Source organism: Podarcis erhardii, assembly GCF_964252035.2.
Source record: "Podarcis erhardii genome assembly, chromosome: 1".
Lineage (NCBI taxonomy): Eukaryota > Metazoa > Chordata > Lepidosauria > Squamata > Lacertidae > Podarcis > Podarcis erhardii.
The window spans coordinates 3,633,313-3,653,205 of NC_138497.1; the positions used below are offsets into that span (position 1 = coordinate 3,633,313).

Below are 19,893 nucleotides of genomic sequence, written 5' to 3' on the forward strand. Positions count from 1 at the left end.
CTCCGAGGGCCTTCTGGCAGTTCCCTCGCTGCGAGAAGCCAAGTTACAGGGAACCAGTCAGAGGGTCTTCTCAGTGGTGGCACCCGCCCTGTGGAATGCCCTCCCATCAAATGTCAAGAAAATAAAGAACTACCAGACTTTTAGGAGACATCTGAAGGCAGCCCTGTTTAGGGAAGCTTTTAATGTGTGACATTTTAATGTATTTTTAATCTTTGTTGGAAGCTGCCCAGAGTGCCTGGGGAAACCCAGCCAGATGAGCGGGGTACAAATAATAAATTATTATTATTAGTGAGAGATGGACCATAAAGAAGGCTGATCGCCGAAGAATGGATGCTTTTGAATTATGGTGCTGGAGGAGACTCTGGAGAGTCCCATGGGCTGCAAGAAGATCCAACCTCTCCATTCTGAAGGAAATCAGCCCTGAGTGCACACTGGAAGGACAGATCATGAAGCTGAGGCTCCAAGACTTTGGCCGCCTTATGAGAAGAGAAGACTCCCTGGAAAAGACCCCGATGTTGGGAAAGATGGAGGGCACAAGGAGAAGGGGACGACAGAGGATGAGATGGTTGGACAGTGTTCTCGAAGCTACCAGCATGAGTTTGACCAAATTGCGGGAGGCAGTGGAAGACAGGAGTGCCTGGCGTGCTCTGGTCCAGGGGGTCACGAAGAGTGAGACACGACTAAAGGACTAAACAATAACAACATCATCATTATTATTATTATTATTATTATATATTCAACACACCAACACAGCGACAGTTTGTTGTTGGCAAAGAACAGCTGGACATATAAAGGGCCCCGTTACCTTCAGTAGCTTAGGGCCGCATGAAACCTAAATCCAGCCCTGGTCTGCATGGCATGGTAGAGCTGGGAGGGACCACAAGAGTCAATCTAGTCCAGCCCCTTGCAGGGCAGCAGGGATCCTTTGCCTAGAGTCATATAGGATGGTAGAATTGGAAGGGACTCAAAGGGTAAATCCATACTAGCAAATTGCAACTAGTTCCCTTTGAGACCGGTGAGATTAAGTCATTGCAAACATCCCCCACTCATGGGCCAAGGGGAGGGGGGCAGGGAAAGGCAGCTGTCCCCCCCCCCCAATAAATAAATAAATAAATAATACATAGAAAACTGTGGTTCTGCAACAAAAATCCTGGCTATGCCCATGGCGCCACTGATTTCATTGGGCCTAAATTTTAATCTGGATCTATTCAACCTAGGAAACCTCAACTCAGCTGCAAAAAGTACTATTTTGTGGCATATTAAAGACTACCAGTTAGTTGTTATATTGTCGCACAAACCTGTTCTAAGCATTTAGCAAGACAACCTATGAATTTTTTGAATCCTTGAAACGAGTTCTATAAATGCTGAGGATCATTATTATTAGTGTTTTATAGCACTTCCTTAATAGATTGTCTTTATTTGTAACTCTTATACCTGCCGACAATTGATGTGTGTTCTTTGTGCGGGAATCCGCTAAACTGCTGCTGTTTCTTTTTCAGAAGCTGAATGATGCTGATTGGAGCTTTGACACGTCGGACGGGCTTATTAAAGAGGCAGCCCTCCTGGGATACAGGCAGGAGTTTTTGGGGGTGGCTTAATGCCGTTTTCAACAAGTAAGTGTGCTGGCCAAAACAACTAAATCGGCTCCCACAAAGGACACTGCGAGTTGAAACCCATTTGTCTTTTAAAGCCCTCTAGGTTGGTGGCCGTTGCTGCCTACTGTGGCAAGGAGTTCCAAAGATTAACCACGTGCCGTGTAAATAAGAAGCCCTTTCTTCTGCCTGTCCTGGGTCTTCCAGCATTTTGCTTCATTGAATGCCCCCGAGTTCTAGCACTGATGGAAAAGGCGAAAAACTTTTCTCTGTCCGCTTTCCCCGTGCCATGCATAATTTTGTAAACTTCAATCGTGTGACTCCTTTCTTGCGTTTTCTCTTAACTGAAAAGCCCCAAACGCTTCAGCCTTTCCATAGGGGAGTCCCTCCACCCCCTTAATTGTTTTGCTCGCCCTTTCCTGAAATTTTTCTAACTCTACAATATCCTTTTTGAAGAGAGGCAATCGAAACTTTGCACAGTATTCCAAACATTAGGATGCCGGCAGTTTTATTTTCAATTCCTTGCCTAATGATCCCTAGATAGGGATGCGGGTGGCGCTGTGGGTTAAACCACAGAGCCTAGGACTTGCCGATCAGAAGGTCGGCGGTTCAAATCCCCGCAATGGGGTGAGCTCCCGTTGCTCTGTCCCAGCTCCTGCCAACCTAGCAGTCTGAAAGCACGTCAAAGTGCAAGTAGATAAATAGGTACCACTCCGGCGGGAAGGTAAACAATGTTTCCATGTGCTACGGTTTCCGTCACGGTGTCCCATTGCGCCAGAAGCGGTTTAGTCCTGCTGGCCACATGACTCGGAAAGCTCTGGACAAAGGCCGACTCCCTCAGCCTGAAAGCAAGATGAGCGTCACAACCCCATAGTTGCCTTTGACTGGATTTAACCATCCAGGGGTCCTTTACCTTTAATGATCTCTAGGCATGGAATGGTCTTTTTTTACGGCCGCCACACACTGAGTTGACATATTCATTGAGCGATCTACTACAAACCCCAGGTCACTTGCCACTTCAGACCCCAAAAGCATATATGTGAAATTATTGCTTGCTCTGACTTGAATCACTTTACACTTGTTTACACTACATAGGCCTAGCAGGGGCCAATAACAGAAGGCAGAGCAAGTAAGGGGGCACCCAGCGCACCGTTAACCTATGGCACTCACTTCAGCAAGAGCTGCTAATGGCCACCCAACCTGAATGCCTTTAAAAGAGGGTTGCATAATAAAAACAAAACTGTCCTTAAAAGTAGCTGTTACTCCTCGTTGACAGGGTGGACTATGAGCGGATCCAGGCCGTTGGCCCAGACAGAGCCGCTTCGGAATGGCTCCTTCGGTGCGGGGCACTTGTGCGTTACCAAGGCTTGGACAAATGGCAGCAAGATTACAATGCTCTCCCTTCGGGACCATTAGGGAAATATAAGATACAGTCAATTAATGCCACAGAATCTTGCATCATGGCCAAGGGATTCGATTATTTGGGTAAGTAGCTGAAACACTAGGGATGCAGGTGGCGCTGTGGGTTAAACCACAGAGCCTAGGACTTGCGGTTTGAATCCCCGTGATGGGTCAGCGGTTTGAATCCCTGTGATGGGGTGAGTTCCCGCTGCTCGGTCCCTGCTCCTGCCAACCTAGCAGTTCGAAAGCACGTCAAAGTGCAAGTAGATAAATAGGTACCACTCCGGCGGGAAGGTAAACGGCGTTTCCGTGCGCTGCTCTGGTTCGCCAGAGGCGGCTTAGTCATGCTGGCCACATGACCTGGAAGCTGTACGCCGGCTTCCTCGGCCAACAAAGCAAGATGAGCGCCGCAAGCCCAAAGTCATCGGCGACTGGACCTAATGGTCAGGGGTCCCTTTACCTTTATCTTTTAGTTGGATCGCTACCAGCTTGGTCCGTCAATATTCCCAATATGCCACACACCCCTGTCCACCAGCGCTCACAAAATTTGAAATGTACACAACTGGTCCAAAAAGGTTGTTGAAAGCTGGTTTAGATCACTGCCTGCTTATACAGGTCGCACTGAGGAAAATAGACCCAGCCCTTTCTCAGGTGGTGAAGTCTCCACAAGGAGACTTTATCACTTGCATGGGCGAAAACTGTAGATCTTCAGGCCGGTTGTGTGTTGCAAGTCCCCCTCCTTGACGTTCTGCCTGTTTCAGACGGCCTGGAGCACGTTGAGGAAATCCGGCTTTGCAAGTGCATGTACATCTACGATGAGTGCTTGCAGCGGCTGAGCCAGACGCCCAGCCTGCAGAGAAGCCTCCTGCGCCTGTGGATCATTTCCTGCGGGAACGTCACGGACAAAGGCATCATTGCGCTGCATAAGCTCAGGTATGCAAAGCCGCCAAGGGTAGCCCTGCGGTTTTGCTGCATCATGAACCCTGTTGTTCTCGCAACCACCAACGGAAAATATAGGTGACTTAAAGGAGCCCTCTCCCTGCTGCAGTTAGGCTCCAAAGATTCCTTCCCTTGGCTACCATGAAAGGCGTTTTTCCCCCCAAGCCAAATTGTTGGAGGGGACAAGGGAGACGCCCTTTCAGAATAAAAATTTGCTCCTGCTGTATCACTTTTTTAAAATTGGTGTTGGAAAACGCAACTAGGATTTTCGTCAGGGCCACGGAATGCTCTTGCTCACATTTTGAAAATATGTCTATCAATATTCTGCAAATAAAAAAAAGTTTTGCTCCTGCGCTACACTAAAATGTTAAAATGCTTCTTTGATTGTCCTTGAACTTTCCCGCCACACTTGCCACCCTCTCCTGCAGCCCCCTTTGAGAACCACTGACTTAGAGGTTATGTTACAATCAAGCAGTATATAAATTTGGTTGGACGAAAATAAAAGGCATCTGTGAATAGCGGGCTTAATGTGTGCCTGTCTTCCAGTGCAGTCAGCAGCTTTTGCTAAATTAAATATTTCTTCTTCTTCTTTACAGTAATCTGGAATATTTGTTTTTGAGCGACTTACCTGGGATAAAAGAGAAGGAAGCCACTGCTCAGACCCTCAGGCGATCATTGCCAGGCTTGCAGCTAGAACTGGACTTGGATTAAAGGAATTGCCACCTCACTGGGCCTCATAGTCTTTTTAAACCTGTGGAAGTTGTGGAGGTGGAGAATTGCTCAGCCCACTGCTGTCTCTGCAGAATCTCCACTCTCCAGCCTCTCAAGGGAGGCCTCTGCTTTTGGGAATCCCTTAACAGGTGAAGCTACAGCTTGCTCAATGCTAGCCATGTGATCTGTCCTTAAGCTACTCCCCCCCTCCATAAATCAAGACTACAACACCCCTGGGCCACTTTCTGAAGAACTCGTTTGTTGTTGAAGATGTTGACTTTGGGTGCTAAGTCCTGGAAGTTTGGGCAATCTGAGGTCAAAAAGATTCCTACAGAGAACTACCGTATTTTTCACTCCATAAGATGCACTTTTGCCCTCCTAAAAAGTAAGGGGAAATGTGTGTGCGTCTTATGCAGCGAATGCAGGCGGGAGGCAGGCGGGAAAAGCCCCCAAGAGCCACACACATGCTCCACGCGGCTCTTGTGGGCTTTTCCCCGAGGAGGGAAAAGGGCAACCCATCACTGACGGGCTGTCCTCCTCCCACCTTGTAGAAAAGCCCGCAAGAGCCGCACTCCCTTTAAAGAGCGCGCAGCTCTTTCTGGCTTTTGCGGGAGGTGGGGGAAGGGACAGAGGGCAGCCCCTCAGTCCCTTCCCCCACCTCCCGGAAAAGCCCCCCAGGCTGCCCTTCTCCCTCCTGGGGAAAAGCCTGCAAGCGCCGCACACACGGTCCACGCGGCTCGTGAAAAGGAGCGCTGAGCAGAGCCTTTAAAAAAAAAAAAAAATTCTTGCATTCCCCCTCTAAAAACTAGGTCTGTCTTATGGAGCAAAAAATATGGTATGTACTTCTTCCAGAGATTTTTTTTAAAAAAATACAAAGTCATCTTAACCCCCTGTCCCCTTCTGCTTCCAGGCATGGCCAAACTTGGCCCTCCAGATGTTTTGGGACCACAACTCCCATCATCCCCAGCTAACAGGACCAGTGGTCAGGGATGATGGGAATTGTAGTCCCAAAACATCTGGGGGGCCAGGTTTGGCCATGCCTGGCTTAGACAAACCAAAAATATTTGCTTTGATGCTCTCACGTCATCAAGGAGATTATGACGGTTATGGCAATTTACAGAGTAATGTAAGCGGGGTATGTGGGGTGGAAATGAACTAGAAACAACTCAGAGTAATATGCAGTTTACTGTTTCCTATGCAAGCATTACAGACATTGGTTTATACCAGGCAAAATCTGGTAGTTGTTTGCCAGAAACATGGCCTAGCAAAACTTGGCTACAGCTTCTATGGAGCAGCTCCGATAACCAGCGGATTTTGCAGAGAGCTGATCTTGCAAGCACAACACATAGGTACACATTTCTTCCAGCTGGACCTGTCTGTTGGAGAGGGTGTTGTTGCCAAGGCAGCCTGACACTCTCCTTACGTACGACCGCAGCCCTGGAAGAAGAAACCCCCTAATCACAGTCTGCCTTTTGCAGACGAGGCAGGAGCGAAGCCTGAAGGAGAAGATGAATTCCATCCATCCATTCAAATGAATCTAAATCATGGCTAGGCAAACTAAGGCCTGGGGGCTGGATCCGGCCCAATCGCCTTCTCAATCCAGCCCGCGGACGGTCCGTGAATCAATGTGTTTTTACATGAGTAGAATGTGTGCTTTTATTTAAAATGCATCTCTGGGTTATTTGTGGGGCATAGGAATTCATTCATTATTATTTTTTTCAAAATATAGTCTGTCCCCCCACAAGGTCCGAGGGACAGTGGACCAGCCCCCTGCTGAAAAAGTTCGCTGCCCCTTGATCTAGATAACCAGGAAAAGAGAATTTTACATTTGTTCCCTGAACCAGCATGCGTGATACCTGGTTGCTATAACAATTATATTATAACACAACTGCACAGAACCTTCGTGAAACCCAGGAGCGTGATCCAAAAACCTTTGGCTATACAGCCCAGAATTGTGCCTATTCACAGTCAGATTTCTTTTTTGTTGTTGCTGCACTCTAGTCAAGGATACTAAAGAAATAACAAAGTAGGGCTTTCCTGTTACGAAAAAGGAGCAATGCAGCGAGCTGCAGCTGGCTGGAATGCCAAACAGGATGTTGATGTTTGTGGCTGTACCGTGGGGGCGAAGGGACAGCCTATTCACTGTACTGAGCACCGGATGTTAGCTCAGAGTGTCATCTGATCTGTACTGGAAGTACAGGGGTGGAGTTTCTCTCTCTGCTGTTGGTGTTTGGAGAGTGCAGACATGTTTCTCTGTACTGCTGCATAGACAGAAATAAAGGCATGTAAATACATTTCTGTCTGTCTCTTTCCCCCTCCTGGGCAAGACAGGGAGGAGGGAAGAGTGGTGTGTTCTTCTCACGTTTGAGGAGAATCACCGATAGAGACCTTGCCTGTATCCTGCCGGGAGTTGCTGACAGGGAGGTCAACAAGGAACTCAAGCCGGATGCCTGGAGAGTGGCAAATTCCTCTGACTAGGCTCGAGATTCCAACATGCAGCTGGGATGGTAAAATCCGTGGCTCGCCAGATGTTGGGGCCACAACTGCCAAGACCCCTGGGTGTTGGCCAGTCTGCGTAGAGCTGATGGGAAATGGGATTTCTGAACATCCAGAGGACCAGTGTGTTTCCATCAGAGTTTCTGGAGCAAAGCAGTGTTTCTCCAGGAGGTGGAAAATAGAAGGGCCACATCCTGTTTGGGTTTGCAGAGTACCAGATACTCCAAGAACTGAAGGATTTGCAAGGCAAAGTGTCGGATCACCATGTGGGCAATCGAGCATCTCTAGGGTCCAGCAGGAAACTCACAATAATAAATACAAGCATGACTAATTGTATAGTTTCTAACTATAGAACTCAAAAGTTAGGGTTCCCACCCCCCGGTGCTATTAATGTGCGATAACGTGTCTCTGTGTAAGAATACACAGAGGAACTATACCAGTAAGAAATGGATGACTTGTACACCCCAGGTAGTGTGGTTGCTGACCTTGAGCCAGACATCCTGGAGAGTGAAGTCAAATGGGCCTTAGAAAGCACTGCTAATAACAAGGCCAGTGGAAGTGATGATATTCCAGCTGAACTATTTAAAATTTTAAAAGATGATGTTGTCAAGGTGCTACACTCAATATGCCAGCAAATTTGGAAAACTCAGCAGTGGCCAGAGGATTGGAGAAGATCAGTCTACATCCCAATCCCAAAGAAGGGCAGTGCCAAAGAATGCTCCAACTACTGCACAATTTCACTCATTTCACACGCTAGCAAGGTTATGCTTAAAATTCTACAAGGAAGGCTCAAGCAGTATGTGGACCGAGAACTCCCAGAATTGCAAGCTGGATTTCGAAGGGGCAGAGGAACCAGAGACCAAATTGCAAACATGCGCTGGATTATGGAGAAAGCTAGAGAGTTCCAGGAAGACATCTACTTCTGCTTCATTGACTATGTAAAAGCCTTTGACTGTGTCGACCACAGCAAACTATGGCAAGTTCTTAAAGAACATGTCCATTTTTCAGGAAATCAGCCCTGAGTGCTCACTGGAAGGACAGATCCTGAAGCTGAGGCTCCAATACTTTGGCCACCTCATGAGAAGAGAAGACTCCCTGGAAAAGACCCTGATGTTGGGAAAGATGGAGGGCAGAAGGAGAAGGGGACCACAGAGGACGAGATGGTTGGACAGTGTTCTCGAAGCTACCAGCATGAGTTTGACCAAACTGCGGGAGGCAGTGGAAGACAGGAGGGTCTAGCGTGCTCTGGTCCAGGGGGTCACGAAGCGTCGGACACAACTAAACGACTAAACAACAACAACAAATGTGTCTCCATCTCTTGCAACCAAATCCTATATTTCGGCAAACATGCTTGCTTCTTACATGGAGGTTTCATTTTAACCCAGGTTATTATTATTTTTAGGAAGTATCATTCAAAGAGACAAACAGAAATTTACAAGTTTAAAAACAGAGGAAAGACGTTGATTTCTAACCACCCTGCTGGGAGATCTGTGTTTGATGCAAGATTTCACAGAATCGGAGATCTTTGCATCTTTGACTGCGTCTTGAGGATCAACCAGCCTGTGCTATTAACTACAAATGCACATGAGAACGGAAGTTCTCCCTCCTTCTTTGACACCATGGGACTTTGTGAATTAAATGTATTTGGCATAGCTGGATCCCACCCCCCACCCCCCACCCCTCGCTTCCACTCCCAAACAGGCAGCAGACTTTTCTGCTCCCCACACAGTACACAGGATGAGCTCTTGAGAACCCTAAACTGATGCATTCACAATTATCCTGCCCCCAACCCACCCCTGAAAGTCCCAGAGAGATGCATTTTCTGCCGAGTCACAAGAAGTTCCAGACCTTCAGCCGACTCTCTTGTCTCTCGGAGCAGAGATTTTCGTTCTAAAGCTTTGTCATTCTTAACACGGTAATTTCACGGCTTGCTACATTGTGCACCAACAGAATAATATCCCTTTCTCCGTTCAAGCTCACTTCAAGGCTGGGAATGCGCTGAGGCTGTCCGCGGTAAATCCGGCTTAGCCATGACACCCACACTTTAATTTTTTTTAGATGTTTGGGAAACGGTAGTTCAGTTTCCTTGTGCTGCTATAGTACTTCTTGTTATCCAAAGCAGGTAGAATGTTGCTGCTGGTTAACTGGGGCAGGTACTGTAACTAAGAAGAGAGAATAAAGAGTAACTTTCAGGCAGTTTTCAGTTTAGCAATGGACAGCAAAGAAACTGTTCTGAAAATGACACAAACTGTTCTGAAAATGACACAAAGGTGAACGGGCAGCTGGAGGCTGGATCCACTCTTTTTTGGCGGTGCTGGTCTTGAATTTATTTTATTTTTTTAAAAGATATCTGTATACCACTATACATAAAGAAATAAAAGTGGTTTACGACAATAGAACCATTCAATGAAACCATATAACTAAAAAGGTGGAAAGTTGCATTATTAAACACAGGCCTGACAAAATAGAAAAAATTCCAGTAGGTGTTCAACGTTTGGCATAGAAGACACCTGCTTAATAATAAAAATGTATGTTCACTTGAAGATCACAGGCTAGCTTACAGCTTAAATGCACAAGATACATAGCATAATATCAAGAAAGCCAAAGCTTCCAAGACACATTTAAAAGGCCATACGTTGTTTAATCAGCCAAAGGCTTGTTCGAAGATTGCTTTCTCCTGGCCCCTGAATTTTCCTTGCCCGAGTCTCTGTTGTTGGCAGGGAGTTCCACAGGACTGGGCCAATAACTAACGGCTCTCTTTATTGTTGTTGTGAAATGAGCCTCACCAAGGTGGGGAATGACCAAAGGAGCTCCTGTGGAAGATCTCATGGATCAAGCTGGGATAGAAGGGTTCAGGCAATCCCTGCAGGATCCGGGCCCCAAGTTTGTAAATTAGAATTGTAGGTTTGGAACACACCACAAGGGTCATCTAGTCTAGACCCAGTCCTGCTGACCTCTGGCACCACCCATGCCGGTAAAAGTATCACTATAGTTTTGAGGCTGTGACCCCCCTAAACCCTAGAAATTAATAAATTGCAGATTTTGATTATTTGGGATATGAAGGGAGAAATGCCAGCTGCAGAGGAATTCCTGGGCTATCCTGTGCAAAAGGACCTGGCCAAGCGAGGGCCATTAAGAAACTGCCACGTCTTCAATTGTCCAAAGGAGCACAGGCCCTAATTAATAATAATAATAATAATAATAATAATAATAATAATAATAATTTTTTATACCCTGCCCATCTGGCTGGGTTTCCCCAGCCACTCTGGGCAGCTTCCAACAAAAAATTAAAAATGCATTAAAACGTCAGTCATTAAAAACTTCCCTAAACAGGGTTGCCTTCAGATATCTTCTAAACGTCAGGTAGTTGTTTATTTCTTTGACATCTGGTGGGAGGGCGTTCCACAGGGCGGGCGCCACCACCGAGAAGGCCCTGTGCCTGGTTCCCTGTAACTTGGCTTCTCGCAGTGAGGGAACCGCTAGAAGGCTCTCGGTGCTGGACCTGAGTGTCCAGGTAGAACGATGGGGGTGGAGACGCTCCTTCAGGTATACAGGACCGAGGCTGTTTAGGGCTTTAAAGGTAAACACCAACACTTTGAATTGTGCTCGGAAACGTACTGGAAGCCAATGGAGGTCTTTCAAGACTGGTGTTATGTGGTCTCGGCGGCTGCTCCCAGTCCCCAGTCTAGCTGCCGCGTTCTGGTTTAGTTGTAGTTTCCAGGTCACCTTCAAAGGTAGCCCCATGTAGAGCGTATTGCAATAGTCCAAACGGGAGATAAGCAGAGCATGCACCACTCTGGCGAGACAGTCTGCGGGCAACGTGGGTCTCATCCTGCATACCAGATGGAGCTGTGGGTCAAGACATCTGGGGATCCTGTGCAGGGCTCAGCAGGAACTGTAGCAGGAGGGTGTTCCTGGCTGCCATGCAATTTGATCCCCGAGACCCCTGAAATATCTGAGCAGCCTCTTACCCCGGGGATGTGCTTCCGCGTGGGCCGGTTTGGCTTCCGCGTGAGGGATCTCTCTCTTTCCCTCCCCAGCTCAACCTCTCGGACGCTGTCAAAGTAGGGGTGCTGCAGGAGCTGCTCACAGGTCAGCCTCTCTGCAGGATCCATGTGGAGGCAGCCCTGCGATAAGGGAAAAAAGCAAAGAGTCTGGAGGATTCAGACACAAGCCAGTAGCAACAGTGCCTGCTTCCCCACACAGAAGGTTCTGGGTTCAATTCAGGCCTGGGAATGTCGGCTGCCTGAAGTCCCAGGCATGGCTGAGGCAGATGGACATCTCATATAAGGCAGCTTCCTATGTTAAGAACGTAAGAAGAGCCCTGCAGGATCAGACCAGTGGCCCAACACCTTGTCCTAAATCCTGATCTCACCTTGGCCAACCAGATGCCACAATGGTATAATAAACAAAAATCTGCCCTTATTCCCTTATGGGGGGATACAAGAGCCCTTATAGAGTCCTTACATGGGTTCCCTATTGGTAGGAGAAAATAACAGAGGCCAACCAGAGAATATTGAGAAGCAAAGTAGCTCGTTAACCTGATCTTTATTGAACTGTTGCAACAGGGTGCTCCCCTCACACACAGGAAAGGAGGGGGACCCCGAAAAAAGGTGTGCCCGCCCTTATATAGACATTTTAAATTGCCCGCCCTGGAGTCCAAGACCACCCCCAGAAACATCATACCTAGATCACAGAAAGGGCGGTCTACAACAGAAATCTGAGTGCATTGTTTATCTCCTGCCTGGCAGGTTACTTGATTGGATTACCTGGGGAGCCTGGCCAGTCTTTTGTAATGATAAATACTTAGTTTCCTGAGCCAGGTCACAGGCTCATCCTATAAATACACAGACATACCCTTAAGACGGGATTTGTGAATGAAAAGACAATGGGGAGGCTTTTCCATTTTCCTTTGACCTTGCAGAGAAATATATGAGGTCAATTTGGGAGGGACAAAATGGTTTCAGGACTTTTTCTGTGGGGTTTCAGACATGTGGTTTAGATATGCAGTTATGAACATTTATATATATAGAATGTGAGCTGACTTTGGGGGAGAAGGGAGGGGGAATTTGGGAGACGGTTGAAATGGAGCGGCAGAGCAGAAACACTCCGCTCTGTGAATGCTTGTTTACTCCCCTTTCCTGGTTTGCTTATATAAAAAAGAAATGGAAAAAGACTGCCGAGGGCTTGGTCAATCATCAACTTAATTGCAAGCTGGCAGCGGAACTGGCGTGCAAAGCAGCGAGTTCCAAATGGCCCTCTCAAATGAATGCTAGGCAAATAAAATGGAAATGGATGGTTAAACTTGCTAAACTGGGTTTCAGTAAAGAAGCAGGTATGAAGGCAAAAGAGCCGTCTCAAAATGCTAGTGCATTTTAATGTGGATGGTAAGCCTGAAATAAGGGACGCAGGTGGCGCTGTGGGTTAAACCACAGAGCCTAGGACTTGCCGATCAGAAGGTCGGCAGTTCAAATCCCCGCAATGGGGTGAGCTCCCGTTGCTCGGTCCCTGCTCCTGCCAACCTAGCAGTTCGAAAGCACATCAAAGTGCAAGTAGATAAATAGGTACCACTCCAGCGGGAAGATAAATGGCGTTTCCATGCACTGCTCTGGTTCGCCAGAAGCGACTTAGTCATGCTGGCCACATGACCTGGAAGCTGTACGCCGGCTCCCTCAGCCAATCAAGCGAGATGAGCGGCGCAACCCCAGAGTCGGTCACAACTGGACCTAATGGTCAGGGGTCCTCTTAAGCCTGAAATCTCGTCCCGCCATTGGGGACTGAATCTGGGACCTTCTACATGCAAAGCAGCCTATTGAAGCCTGGCCCAGCCTCAAAAACCCACAGTACTTGCTCACCTTCATGAGTCCGAGGGCCGAGTAGGAAATGCCTGGGAATTTCATTTCTAGAGGCTCCTGGGGGGGGGGGAAGGAGGACAAAGTAATGAGCATCATCGGCTTAGAGGTTCCCTCTCCCCTTTCATGTTTTTATTTCAATCAAAAAAAATGAACACTAGTAATAATAATAATAATAATAATAATAATTATCATCATCCTCATCATCCTCATCATCATCATCATCAATTTATTTATATCCCGCCCTCCCCAGCCAAAAGGGACATGGGTGGCGCTGTGGGTTAAAACACATAGCCTAGGACTTGCCAATCATAAGGTTGGTGGTTTGAATCCCTGCGATGGGGTGAGCTCCCATTGCTCGGTCCCTGCTCCTGCCAAACTAGCAGTTCGAAAGCACACCAGTGCAAGTAGATAAATAGGTACCGCTCCGGTGGGAAGGTAAACGGCGTTTCCGTGCGCTGCTCTGGTTCGCCAGAAGCAGCTTGGTCATGCTGGCCACATGACCCAGAAGCTGTACGCCGGCTCCCTTGGCCAATAAAGCGAGATGAGCGCCACAACCCCAGAGTCGGTCATGACTGTACCTAATGGCCAGGGGTCCCTTTACCTTTTACCTCCCCAGCCAAAGCCAGGCTCAGAGTGGCTACAGTTCTATATTTGAAGAACTCGCTCCCTGGACTGGTCAGAAAGAAGAAGCGCCAATCTTGCCCCTTTGGACCTGGAGACCTTCAATTTTCTGCTCCGTTTCCAAGAGTGATCCTTCCCTCCCAAACACTGAAATGTGGGCGCAGATGTCCCAACTGCCAGCGTCTGCATGTCTCCGAAGCCACGTCCAGGAGCCAGCCATTCCACTGAGCTGGTCGCTAGATCCCAGACAATGGGCCTCATCTCCAAGCAGCCGAAAACAAAAACGCAACCCTTTGCCTGGAGACGCAAAAAGGCCTTAAAAACCTAGGAAGCGGAGGAGCCTCCTATGTCTTGTTTGCAACAGGACTTGTGCAAGGCAGGGGGGGGGGCTTTCTCACCATGCTTTCTGGGTCTGGAACTCTCACCCCACTGAAGAACTGGTTTGTGCTGAAGACTTGCTGGTGTCTGGGAATGAGGTCCCCTTTGGAGAAGAAGGAAATCGAATCACACTCAAATCTGCATTTGTTCTGCATTTCTAATAACTCAGTCTTTTAGTGTGGCAGCACCTAAACTTTGAAACTCCCTGCAACCGTCCTTGTTCAGACCTGCCTGCCCAGATGTTTAGAAAGCGGAGGCGAGTCTTAATCCGTTTTTAGTCTGTTGCTCTTACAACTTATTCCCCGAACGTCTTAATTTATTGTCGTTCGTTTTCCTTCTTGACAAGTCTACTGCTTTACCTTGTTTGTAAACAGCTTCCAGGGGTTTCTTTCCACAACAAAGCAGCGGATAAATTTCATGAAACAAATAAATAAATTCAAACATTCCTGCTGGCAGCAGGAGTATCTTAGTATCTTGGGGGGGCAATTGCTCAATGTGGGGTGCAAGACGAACCACGTATGTTTACGCAGAAGCATTGCCGCCGAAGCAACCAGCCCCAAACTTGCACCTTAGCCAAAAACAGGCATTCCTACACATTTCCTCTGCCACATCCCATCATCCTTTTTTTCTAAAATCCTTCCTGTTTCTAAGGAAGACACAAATAGCACTAAACAAGCTTTCAGTCCCACAAGTGGATCTCCCCTAATTCCCAGCTTTTTAAAAGATCCATTTGCTGGATCCTTGCTGCGATGCAAAAATCAGTTTGGGCCAGAGGTGGGGAATTCATCTTATGAAAGCTCCTGCAACCAGCTGGTGGCTGGGGGCTTGCAAAGTGCAGTCCAAGATGGATCTTTGCAGGAGACTGCAAAACTGCCTTTCAGCCCAGAAGCAAATTCCCCTGCTCCACACCTGGTGGGAGGAATGGCTTGGCCATAAACTGCCCCACCACCAGTCTATCCTCTATTTTTTTGTCAGAAGCGGCTTAGTCCTTTATTAGGCATAGCAAACCACACATTATCAAACAGACACCGTATACAAATGGTGCAAAATACGAGCTCAACATAACAAGGTTTGTCCTGATCAGATCTTTAACTCTAGAGAAAATCAATTTGCATATAATACAATACAGCACATCACCCATCAATTAAGAACCACTAATTCTCTTTATAATGACCCGGTCTTTCTACATGGACAGCACTCAAAAATTCAGCCACTATTAAAGTAATTTGATCATTCCTGTCCGAAAGCAGGTCCTGAACCATTGGTGGCAAAGAAATCAGTCTATGCAGTCTGCGCAGCGCTCCCTCTTGCTGTTCTGGCTTCTGGGATAGCTGCGCAGCCTGCATTCGCTCCCTAAGACGCACACACATTTCCCCCTTTTAGGAGGGAAAAGGTGTGTCTTATAGAGCGAAAAATACGGTATCCTCTATTGCCGTGCTGATGTCCTTGGATGGAAGAAGCCACCTCTGACCCCCAACTCAATTCCCACTTGGCTCATTAGCCTGCACTGTGAAAACCCAAATGCTAAGGCAACTGGGCAACTGCTGCTTAGCCTGATGAAGAGGCAGCGGCGTAGCGTGGGTTGTCAGCACCCGGGGCAAGGCAAGTAATTTGCGCCCCCTAACCCGGGGCAAGGCAAGTAATTTGCGCCCCCTAACCCAGGGCAAGGCAAGTAATTTGCGCCCCCTAACCCAGGGTAAGGCAAGTAATTTGCGCCCCTAACCCCTAACCTGCCGCCACTGCCAGCTTCTTCTTGCTGCTGCCTGGGCTGGGGTATTTACGGTAAGGTAGCCACGGCGGTGGCGGTGGGTCCGTGTCAGGTGATCTGAGGCGAGTTGCCGCTGGCGCTGCCGCCCAAACGACGCCGCTTGCCCGGAGGAGGAGGAGGGCAGAGAGGCGAGGAAAATGCAACATGGCCCAGCAGCTGCAGCAGCGGGGCTGTGAGGAGGGGCTGCCTGGCGTGGTATAAGTTAAATAACTTATAATAAGTCTAAACCTTAACACTCAGCATACTACCAGAAAAGAGAGACAGAAAGAGAAAGTGAAACCAAGGCTCCTTCTGGCCTTACTTTTATAAAGAGATAGGAGAACCAGTTTTAACCAGCTGTACTCAGTTTCTCTGAAGGTATATAACCCAAACAATCATGAACTTTCTGCCTGCTTCTCTCACACAGAGAAGCTTCCGGAACCCTCTTGAATTAAGTAGAATAGGAAAGCTCTCTACACATCAGATCAATACTTTCTGCAGTAAGAAATGCAAACTGACACTCACGACCATCCCCTCCGTGTTACGTTTTGCATGACGCGTGAGCTTTCGCACGCCATAAAACCCTCTTCTGGAGCCATAGTGGAATATAATGCAGGTTTGGTTCTCTTTTCTCGGTTATTTGCTTCCGGCGAAAATCCATTTGCAAATGGAAACGAATGCCATAATTGCATTTTATTCCGCTATAGTTCCACTACCTTCCACGGCAATTACCATGGAGAGGAGAGTGAGACAGATTGTAGCCAGCTGCAGTCAAGAAAAACGCCTCTTTGTTTCCTTGGCACCTCTCAAGGACTTACCCAACGTCCTTCTGATCAGGTAAAGCTGGTCCACATCCGATTTCCCCGGCCACAGAGGGATGCCAGACAGCAGCTCTGCAAAGACGCAGCCGATGGCCCAGACGTCCACGGGGGGGCCATACTGGGTGTCCCCCACGAGCAGCTCGGGAGACCGGTACCACCGAGTGGCCACGTAGTCTGTGTAGTAATCGCTGGGCCCAGCTGGATAAGGGAGGGTGGGAGCAGGAGATGAGACTCACACACGAAGGGTGATCTATCCAACAATCACCCCGAAGGGTCAAGGGCGCCAGAGGAGCTCCTCCCTTTCCCAATATATTCCTCCTTTGCTGAATTTTGTTAATACATTCCAAGGATTATATAGGGAAAGTAGGTGCAGGGGAAGCCATGCCCAGTTGCTTAGCAGATAGAGAGACAGAAATTGTAGCAATAAATAAAGGCACTTACTGAGGATGCGAGCAAAGCCAAAGTCACAGAGTTTGATGACAAAATGCTTGGTTATGAGGATGTTCTCTGGTTTCACATCTCTGTGGATGCACTGGAAGCAAAGGAAGAGCTGTCAATGTGACAATCAAGTAGAAAGCTAGAGGCTTCACCTTATTTAAAACTGGGGGTGGCAAATGGGGAGCCCCAGTTAGGATCTGGCCCTTGATACAATCTGGGCCTGCCTATTATTATTATTATTATTATTATTATTATTATTAGCATATTGAAAAGCCCACTTTTGTCTGTAGGGAGAAGGAAGAAAAATGGTAATAAACAGAAACATTCCACACTGTAATAGTCCCCCCCCCCGTACCTAACATATGAGAAAAGTATTTATTTATAGAGACAGTCTGTACTGCCATATCATAAAATATCAAGGTGGTGTACAATATTCAAAGAATCCTAAGTTTTGTTCTCCACATTCCCAGAACAGTTTGTGGTTGTTGTTGTTTTTAAAACAACAACACCATCCTCATGAGAATTCATCAGCCTTCTAGTGTTGGTTTCTAATATACACAAGTTTGCAAGCAATTCTGCCCAACACGCTAAGTTTTGCAAAGCAATTCCCCCCCTTAAACAATGCACTTTTGCATGCTTTTTTAAAATAATATGTGTATTTTTATGAAGTCTTTATCCTAGTTATTTCACACAAAATACTTGGCCAAAGAGCTGCACTGTGAGGTTTCAGAGAAGTGCAAAGTTCAAAGATCATCTGCTTCCGTCTGCGAATATTTTGGAATGTGTGACTTAGGTAACCCCCCCCCTTTAAATGCAAAGCGCCAACTTTCTCCCCTATCTCTAGCAGGGCCCACCCCTTTCTTCTCCCTTCCTTCGCACCCCAGGGGGCTGCAAGCGGGTGGGCAGGCTGCTCTGGCCAGAGGTATGATCTGATCGCTTGCAGAGTGACGCCAGCGCTGGCAGCCAATGGAAATAGGGTTAGGGAGGACAGATGGTAGGGGAAATGGAATTGCAGGTCGGTTGTGCTGACAGCAAGACTTACGTTGTGCTTGTGGCAAAAGTTCACTGCCTGGAGGGTCTGCCAAGTGATGCTTTTCACGAGGTGCTCCGGAACTCTGCAAAGAGAATTAAAAAGAGGAGAAGGAGGAGAGAGCTTGAAATTCCACAACCGCTTGACACAATTCCATCAGCAAAGGGAAGGGATGGTGACAGCGTGTATTCCTGCACTGGGGTAGTAAAGCAATTTTTTGGTTTGGTTAACTGCCTTGGTCACACCAGCAGAGCATCCGCTTAAGACATAAGAATGACGTTGATTCGGAAGGAGAGGGTTTTCTTTTAATTCTTTATTTTTATTAAAGATTTTATTGGTTTACAAAAGTATGTGCAATGTCTCTCTCTCTCTTTTTTCCAAGTAACATTTTTTACAGATCAGTTTCATTTGTTGAGACATTAGGAAGAAGAGGGGGGAAAGAGGTGGAGGGGGGGTGGGGTCGGGTGGCGATGTTTCTATTTTCCTTAATATACCATATGTGGGGTTTTGCGTCAGTGTTGCTTGTGCAGGTCCTCTGCTATTCACTTGTGTTCCTTTGGTGGTGAGAGAGGTTGGGGTTGGCTTAGGGTGTGGTTGTTCATTTGTGGTTGGCTGTGGCGATCTTTGTTTTCGTGTGTGAGTGGGGTGGGTGGGTGTTTTGGATCAGGTTAGCCATATTGATTTCTATGCTGTTGGTGGGTTTTTGTCATTGTCTTGTTGGGCTGTGTGTGTGATAAAGGGGAGCCATACCGGGGTGAAGGCATCTTCTTCCATTTGTCCCCGTGTCAGTTTCAGTTTATTGGTTAATTTTTCTACATGATCTCAGGAAGAGGGCATTTGCTCAATATAGGCAAATACAGGTATTCTCTTCTCAACCCACTTCCAGGGAATGTAACTCCTCTTCTGTATCAACCATCCTTTGTAAAGATCAGTGTTTATTTTATTTTATTTTATGTTTGTTGTTGTTATTGTTGCTGCTGCTGCTGTTGTTGTTACTTAGTCGTTTAGTGGTGTCCGACTCTTCGTGACCCCCTAGACCAGAGCACGCCAGGCACTCCTGTCTTCCACTGCCTCCCGCAGTTTGGTCAAACTCATGTTTGTAGCTTCGAGAACACTGTCCCACCATCTCGTCCTCTGTCGTCCCCTTCTCCTTGTGCCCTCCATCTTTCCCAACATCAGGGTCTTTTCCAGGGAGTCTTCTCTTCTCATGAGGTGGCCAAAGTCTTGGAGCCTCAGCTTCACGATCTGTCCTTCCAGTGAGCACTCAGGGCTGATTTCCTTCAGAATGGAGAGGTTGGATCTTCTTGCAGTCCATTGGACTCTCAAGAGTCTCCTTCAGCACCAGAATTCAAAAGCATCCATTCTTCGGCGACCAGCCTTCTTTATGGTCCAGCTCTCACTTCCATACATCACTACTGGGAAAACCATGGCTTGAACTATACAGACCTTTGTTGGCAAGGTGATGTCTCTGCTTTTTGGTCAAAACTCTCCACTATGACCTGTCCATCTTGGGTGGCCCTGCACGACATAGCTCATAGCTTCTCTGGGTTATTCAAGCCCCCTCACCATGGCAAGGCAGTGATCCACGAAGGAGTATTTTATGTTACTTAACATATTTCACAGTCCCACTCAACAACAACAACATCAAAACACCTCTAAGCAGGAACCTGAAATACCTGCGATGAGCCATGCTGGATCAGGCCCCAGGCCCATCAAGTCCAGCATCCTGTTCTCCTAGTTGCTATTCAGATGTCTATTATGGGAAACCCACAAACAGGATTCAAGCACAAGAGCTGTCTTCCCCTTCCTGGCTTTCCGGCATCTGGTATTCGGAACCATTGCTGCCTTCGACTGTGGAGGGAGA

The 19,893-nt window shown here is 47.4% G+C and overlaps 2 protein-coding genes and 1 long non-coding RNA gene across 5 annotated transcripts in view; 1 reads left to right on the forward strand and 2 right to left on the reverse strand.

Moving 5' to 3' along the window:
* The first annotated feature begins 1,459 nt into the window (after nt 1-1,459).
* On the forward strand, nt 1,460-4,659 carry DMAC2L (distal membrane arm assembly component 2 like). The gene is made up of 4 exons (XM_081866563.1): nt 1,460-1,613; nt 2,869-3,077; nt 3,755-3,926; nt 4,529-4,659. Exons 1-4 carry the CDS (start codon nt 1,507-1,509, stop codon nt 4,641-4,643), a joined length of 603 nt encoding a protein of 200 aa, XP_081722689.1. The 5' UTR covers nt 1,460-1,506; the 3' UTR covers nt 4,644-4,659.
* A 1,150-nt stretch (nt 4,660-5,809) lies between these two features.
* LOC309344997 lies at nt 5,810-7,233 on the reverse strand. The gene is made up of 2 exons (XR_014157967.1): nt 7,137-7,233; nt 5,810-6,675 (listed from the first exon to the last, which is right to left on the reverse strand). It is a non-coding gene; the product is annotated as an uncharacterized lncRNA (long non-coding RNA).
* Nucleotides 7,234-8,508: 1,275 nt separating this feature from the next.
* Nucleotides 8,509-19,893, reverse strand: part of CDKL1 (cyclin dependent kinase like 1) — a 31,676-nt gene continuing 20,291 nt past the window's right edge. For all 3 annotated transcript variants that reach the window (XM_081864821.1, XM_081864823.1, XM_081864822.1), the window contains exons 5-11: nt 18,042-18,114; nt 17,003-17,093; nt 16,559-16,759; nt 14,014-14,096; nt 12,995-13,051; nt 11,111-11,266; nt 8,509-9,301 (exon numbers count right to left, since the gene is read on the reverse strand). In XM_081864821.1, the coding sequence (XP_081720947.1) occupies nt 9,194-9,301; nt 11,111-11,266; nt 12,995-13,051; nt 14,014-14,096; nt 16,559-16,759; nt 17,003-17,093; nt 18,042-18,114 (769 nt within the window). In that variant the 3' untranslated portion in view covers nt 8,509-9,193. The remainder of the gene's footprint in view (nt 9,302-11,110; nt 11,267-12,994; nt 13,052-14,013; nt 14,097-16,558; nt 16,760-17,002; nt 17,094-18,041; nt 18,115-19,893) is intronic.

Excerpts from the sequence above, each read along its gene's own strand:
- DMAC2L (XM_081866563.1), top strand. The coding sequence starts at position 1,507 with ATGATGCTGATTGGAGCTTTGACACGTCGGACGGGCTTATTAAAGAGG. Across the intron at positions 1,614-2,868 it reads CTTAATGCCGTTTTCAACAA|GGTGGACTATGAGCGGATCC; the intron begins GTAAGTGTGCTG and ends CCTCGTTGACAG. Across the intron at positions 3,927-4,528 it reads ATTGCGCTGCATAAGCTCAG|TAATCTGGAATATTTGTTTT; the intron begins GTATGCAAAGCC and ends TCTTCTTTACAG.